This window comes from Triticum urartu, chromosome 7A, assembly GCF_056163025.1.
Source record: "Triticum urartu cultivar PI428250 chromosome 7A, HENAU_Tu73, whole genome shotgun sequence".
NCBI classification, from domain to species: Eukaryota; Viridiplantae; Streptophyta; class Magnoliopsida; order Poales; family Poaceae; genus Triticum; species Triticum urartu.
Window position 1 is genome coordinate 345,252,000 of NC_141879.1, and position 6,049 is coordinate 345,258,048.

Here is a 6,049-nt window from a genome sequence, read left to right on the forward strand (position 1 = left end):
GATGAAGGGATGCTGATAGTCCAGGCCTAATACCACATACCTCGCAGCCAAGCCTAACATCTCAGACCTGAGACCCCAACCAAACCACATGCAGGGTATGGGGCACACACCGGTCCGCGGCGCTCTTAGAGGCCGTTGCCGCCAACTGCCACTACTCCATCTTCAGAGCTGTACTGACGCATCATCCTTGCCCGGTCTAACTGCCGTCAACGCCACCACGGCGCCCAACGGCACCACCACCCTGCGCGCGAAATGCTGAGCACGTCACGGTCGCCGCCGGTACACCTCAGCACCATGCCGCCAAGTACCACTAGCCGACACAGCTTGAAGTCTCTGGATGATCTGTTATGCGTAGCACCTGCCGACCAGGCATGACAAAGCGTAGCACCTGTCGGCCAGGCATGACTTGACATCTCCACCGAAGCTCCGTGCAAGACAAAGCCGCTCCACCTCCTGCCTCTGACCACCAGCACTGCTCCACAAACGATGCTCCAAGAGAAACGCCACGGTCCGATCTGGAAGACCAGATCCTAGTGTTTCCCCTAGAGCAGTACGAGTGGGTCGACATAAGTCACACAACGATGCATTCATCAAGGTAACGACGTAGAACGCTGCCATCGCCCGCCGTCAGCTCGGTTTTCACTGGCAACTATGTCTCCCCGACTCGCAGCCAGTACTGGATCACGGATCTGGAGATCCGAACACCCAGCCTCAGGCTGACCACCTCTGACGAAAGAGATGACCACCACTGCCGGTCGCATCGGTCAGAACAGATCTGACCGGAGGTGCCGCTGACGAGACCACCAGGCCCTCCACACTGCCGACGCCGATTTGAAGGCGGTATGCACGACACCGCGGCCTAGCTGGCCGCCGCTGCCGCCCGAAAAGGCCGGCCACTGCGCCCGCAGCCCACGCCGCTGTCCATGGCTAGGCCGCCCGCCGCGCCTAGCCGCCGACGTCCGAGGACGGGCCGGCCGCTCGCCACCTGCCGCAGCCATCCGCCGCGCCGCAGAATCCAGATCGGCCACGCCGCTACACGCCTAGGGGTCCCACCCCAACCTGGAGACGCATGAGAGAGGAGATCCCCGCCACCGTTGTCGGCCCCCGGGCTTAGCCCCGCGGCATCCCCCGGCGGCGGCGGAGGAAGAGGAGGAGGGAGTTTGCGGCGGCGGTGGCTAGGTTTCTTGGCTCCGCCCGAGTCGCCCTAGGGGGAGGGCGACGCGGGGGCAGGGGCGGTCTACCTATCTAACGGTTCTAGGTGGCCGCGTTCGGTAGTAATCATTGGGACCATGTGATTTGGACGAGCGCAGATCTTTGCGCGCCGCTACACGGGAAAGCGTTGCTACGTATCTGCATAAGGTAGATCTCCCGTTAATAAATTTTACTGTAGAATGATTGTTCTACGGGTTTCTGTTCAATGGTACGGTGTCACAATGGTGTCGGTTCAGAGCTCATATAGCCTCCAAACCCACATTCCAAAAATAAAGCACGCCATCTTATCTTTCTCCCTCTTAAGAGGAGACCTCCAATTGTTCTCCTATTAATAGACGCTATGCTGGTCACCGGCAATTCTTCCACGCCGGAAGGAACGGCGGAGCCGTTGGAGGCTGGCCTGAAGAGTATCTTGGCTTCATTGAGATCAAATTTTGGTGAGGCCATGACAGCATGCATTCCCATTTGTTCTTGGTTTTGCATGTTCATTTTCTCCAGGAATCCTGTTATCTCTTATCTGACATTTCAGCTCAGCAATTAGAGGTATTTGCCAGGCACAAGATATCTTGTGTAACTATGAACCATGTTGACAGCCAAAATGTATCAGAATCCTCATTATTAGTTTACTGTATCTTTCTTCAGGTCACCCGTTTCAAATGTTTGATACATGTTTTCCGTTTTTTCTGTATTATTACTTTGATGTTTGTGTTTTGGCATAATACCTAGTTTTTGTGTATAGAAAGCATAGCTCAATTAATGGCTCTTTAATCCACAAACTTTGCGATTAACATTTTCCTGCAGGGCATGGTTCTTGGAAACAGAATTTCGTTGATATTATGTGGCCTTCTTTTGCCTTTTCAAAAGCACTTAGTTGGGCATTCCATATTCTTGGTAGCTACCATGTACAGATTCATGGAAAGAACCAAATGACGTCATTCTTTAGTTTTTACCATGCACCTTGTTTTACCTACTTTTACATTATGTTCTGCATCTGAGATTATTCCTTTGCCTTCAGGCTAAACGATACATGATTCTGTGAGAAGAAAATGCGAGCCATAAGATTATAATCCTAGTGGTAAGACCTTTTCCTTTTCTATTTTTTATGTCATCTTCATACCTTTATTTCTTTTTAAATTTCAACATAATTCATATTTGAATTCATTGTTATTATTCTCTGGTCGTCTGTACGATAATTAAAGCAAACTACTAGAATGGAGTCAGAGATAGTTATGCATAATACTCCCTCCGTCCCGAATTACTTGACTCAGATTTGTCGTATCTAGACAAATCAAAGTCAACTAATTTGGGACAGAGGGAGTATATAACTTATTGCCTTTTTTGATATAACTGTGCTCTGCTCTAGCTTGTCCGCCACTAGTTTATGCTTTAGAAATAGAAGTTTATTATAATCCTGATCATGAAGATTGTATAATTAATGTAGTCCTTATAAAGAGTGATGAACTATGCGACTAAAATTGGGGCAGTACATATTACAAAAAATTAAACTGGTGTTGCTAAACGGTGCAGGTTGAACAGATGAATTAAGACTATTGTAAGGTGAATACTAAAACTAGTAGTAATGGAGCCTTTCGCCAAGCTGGCAGAGAATGAGACTGCTCAGTTACAGAGAGCAGTATTTGCCCAGTATATTATGATGAAAAAATTATTCATGGAGCTAGAAGAGGAAAGGGAGGCTTCATCAAGTGCTGCAAGCGCTGCCCTGTCAATGATTAGAAAACTTCAGAAAGAAAAGGAGGCAGAGAGAATGGAAGCATGTCAGTACAGAAGAATGGCTGAAGAAAGGATGAATCATAGTGACAAAGCCCTGGAGGTCGTGAAGGAAGTCATGCAGCACAAGGAACTGGAGATCTATTATCTCAGGAGCCAACTGCAGGTGTATAAACAAAGGTTACTGGGTGTTGGTATTGATGATTGTGATATTGCAGACGAGACGATAACAAAAAATATACCTTTGTTTGGAAGCAGAGATGTAGAGAATCTTTGTTATACCATCAAAAGGAATTTCTCTCTTCCAACTTTTCAGTTGAGTAAACGTTTTGCTGAAATGGACATGAACAAAAACAACGGATCGGTTGCGTCAGCGAGGAGCAGGCTAGGTGTTTACATGCACAACTCTAGTGAAAATGAACTGGAACAAGTTTCCAGCGACCTGAAAGCCATAGGTTCCAAGGAAAGCTTAGCAGCAGATATGGACAGTACTGAAAAGCATGGGGAAGAACCAAAACCTTCAAGCAACAGTGGTACTGAACACTCTTGTCCATCCGAAGGGTCTTCTCGTTCTTCCCCCTTCTTAATGGCGGGGCACCACACAGATATATGCAGTCAAATTGTAACACCGGTTGGCAAAGATGTCCAAGACACGCTACATGCTAATCCACTCGGGTCACTGCGTCCAGACAATGAAATGGATAACACTGTAGCTCATCATATAGGTCATGCTGACACACTAAAGCATCCAGAACTAATCAAGGCGCCGGCAGAATACTCATGTACTCCTACTAAACATAGCATCAGCACAAAGGAATCTGAAACGCCTCACGCGGTTGCTCTAAGAGATAAAGGGTCCCATGTTCTTTCGAAGTTTTCAGCGACGCGAAAAGTTGGCTCCATGAATAACGTTGACAGACATGTCCGTGTAGCTGCGGCGAGTTCTACGCCACGAGCTGGAGTCGAGAGAACAAGATCAAGGCTGAAGCGTGTTCAGAGTGAAAAGATGATTGAGCTAAATGATCCTAAGAAGAACAAGGAGCAGATCATAATGCTCAAGGAGGTATACGAGCAGCTTAACATGATAGAAGCACACATGAGACCTTCCGCTTCACAGGAGACCCCTAGAAATGACCAGTCGTTGGACTCTGTTATGGAGGTATTTCTCTTCCTGGATTTCAAGTTTAATTTTTTTACATTGCGTTGTATTGTACAAGTTTCTCAGAAAACGTAGTATTATTCAGGTCTAGTTTTGGTCATAGACTGTTGAATTAGTTACATGAACCAAAAAGGTCCATCATTATCTTGTAGGAAAATAAAAGGAGTGGTCTGTTGGCATTAAATCTAACAACTACTACCTCTGTAACTAAATATAAGATGTTTTTGCAGTTCAATTCTCAAAAAAATAGTCTTATATTTAGTTACAAAGGTATACTATTCTCAAAAAAAAAACCCTACCATCAGTATCCTTTTTACAGTACAATAATCTGAGTGATCCCTACATCCTGCATTCCTCAGCATAACTTTTGATAGACTGTAAACTTCTGCACTGCTAAATGTGTAGAACGGCAAGTGATTCTAATGTATAGAGGCAAAATATTCCAAATAAAATTTACAACATAAAACTGAAATTCTTTGAAAGTGCAGACATTGAGAGACTTCTTATTCTACACAATGGTGATCATTATCTTGTCGTGTATGATGTTGCCTTTTTATTCTACACACTTTTTTTTGAAAAGGAGGTTAACCCCCGGCCTCTGCATCAGAACGATGCATGCAGCCATTTATTTATTCTACACACTAGCAGCCATTACATTTTCTGTGTATAAAGTTTCCTTATCTTAGTCTAGACACTGGTGACCATCACATTTTCACGCACAAATTTGCCTTCTCTAACCATGAATACATTCACAGGCGGCTCTGTCCTTCTCCATATAGTCCAGCAATTCAAGTTCTGTTGTAGCTTGAAGGTATAAGCCTAAAAGGTCATTGTGCCTGCTTGCTTTTCAAGATCGTCTTGGAACAAAGACAATGTTTGATATTTAGGTGTCTGAATTTCTCCGTCACATCAAACGGAGGTGTAAATTGAAGAAGTTCAGCACAAATTCGATTCATAACATTTGTATATAACGCTCCCTGAAATGTGTGCAGTCGTCACCAGCAACTCATTTTTGAAGAAATGTGGGCATGAGTCCTGCTGACCTGATGCCCACTCTTAACATCCGGTGTATTGGACATTTCATCTTTTTAGGATCCTTGGATTGAACCAGGCTGCATCCCAAGCAACTAGCAACCTCTGGTCGTGGGCTGGTGCAAGAGAGTTGTAGAACTTCTATATCTTATGATAACTAGTATTGATGACTGTGAAATGCAAAGAAATTCATGTTTACAAGAAACCAAAAGGCCAAGATGCACGTGATAGTATCTCAAGGTATGCTAAAAGTAGTGCCCAATGAATTGCTATGATAGCAGCAGTGTTTCCGAAGGAACCAGCCCAAATCTTCTATGTGCATTATAGAATGCTGGAATGAGTACCTTGGCTGGAACATCAAAGCTTTGGTACTTATGTTTCATCGAGGAAGTTTCTCATTCCTTTTTCACGATGCCTCTTGACCTCAGTAAGAGAAAAAGATGCAGGCAAAACTAGATCTGATGGGAATGGAGATGTTTAGTCTTTTGTCATTTGATCAAGCTCTTCCTTGAGTTCTTTTTTCTCTTTTAAAATGCAGTTGGTGCTTGACTTAATCGTTCCAAGATCGTCTTTTTGATGATTTAGGTTGAATTGCATTCTCACATACAATTTCTCATAATTGCAGTACGAAAGCAACTAAAAAGCCATAGTCAAAGTCTTTTGAGCAATCACGGGACCGGCGGGGGGGGGGGGGGGGGGGGGGGCGGGATCCCCACCTGAATATATTAGTCAAAGGTGCCCAAGGGCAAGTTGCAGGTTACTTAGAGATTACAGCGAGAGGACAGGTACATGCGCCAAGACACGGCAACCTCCCTACTAACGTGGTCCTTAAATCTAAAGGCCCAAAGCATAAAATCGGAGATAATGTTCCGAATAGAATCTAGAGGGGAGTGTATCTCGTTACGGAAAACATGAGCA

The 6,049-nt window shown here is 45.1% G+C and overlaps 1 protein-coding gene across 2 annotated transcripts; it reads left to right on the top strand.

The window, feature by feature from the left end:
* Window positions 1-1,506: 1,506 nt before the first annotated feature.
* Window positions 1,507-5,619, top strand: LOC125518823 (uncharacterized). 2 transcript variants are annotated; one of them, XM_087536745.1, is made up of 4 exons: window positions 1,507-1,649; window positions 2,228-2,287; window positions 2,740-4,099; window positions 4,855-5,619. In XM_087536745.1, exons 3-4 carry the CDS (start codon window positions 2,792-2,794, stop codon window positions 4,876-4,878), a joined length of 1,332 nt encoding a protein of 443 aa, XP_087392871.1. In that variant the 5' UTR covers window positions 1,507-1,649; window positions 2,228-2,287; window positions 2,740-2,791; the 3' UTR covers window positions 4,879-5,619. The 2 variants fall into 2 exon arrangements, with proteins under 2 accessions (XP_087392871.1, XP_087392872.1); XM_087536746.1 differs by having other exon boundaries at window positions 1,636-1,755.
* The last annotated feature ends 430 nt before the right edge of the window (window positions 5,620-6,049 follow it).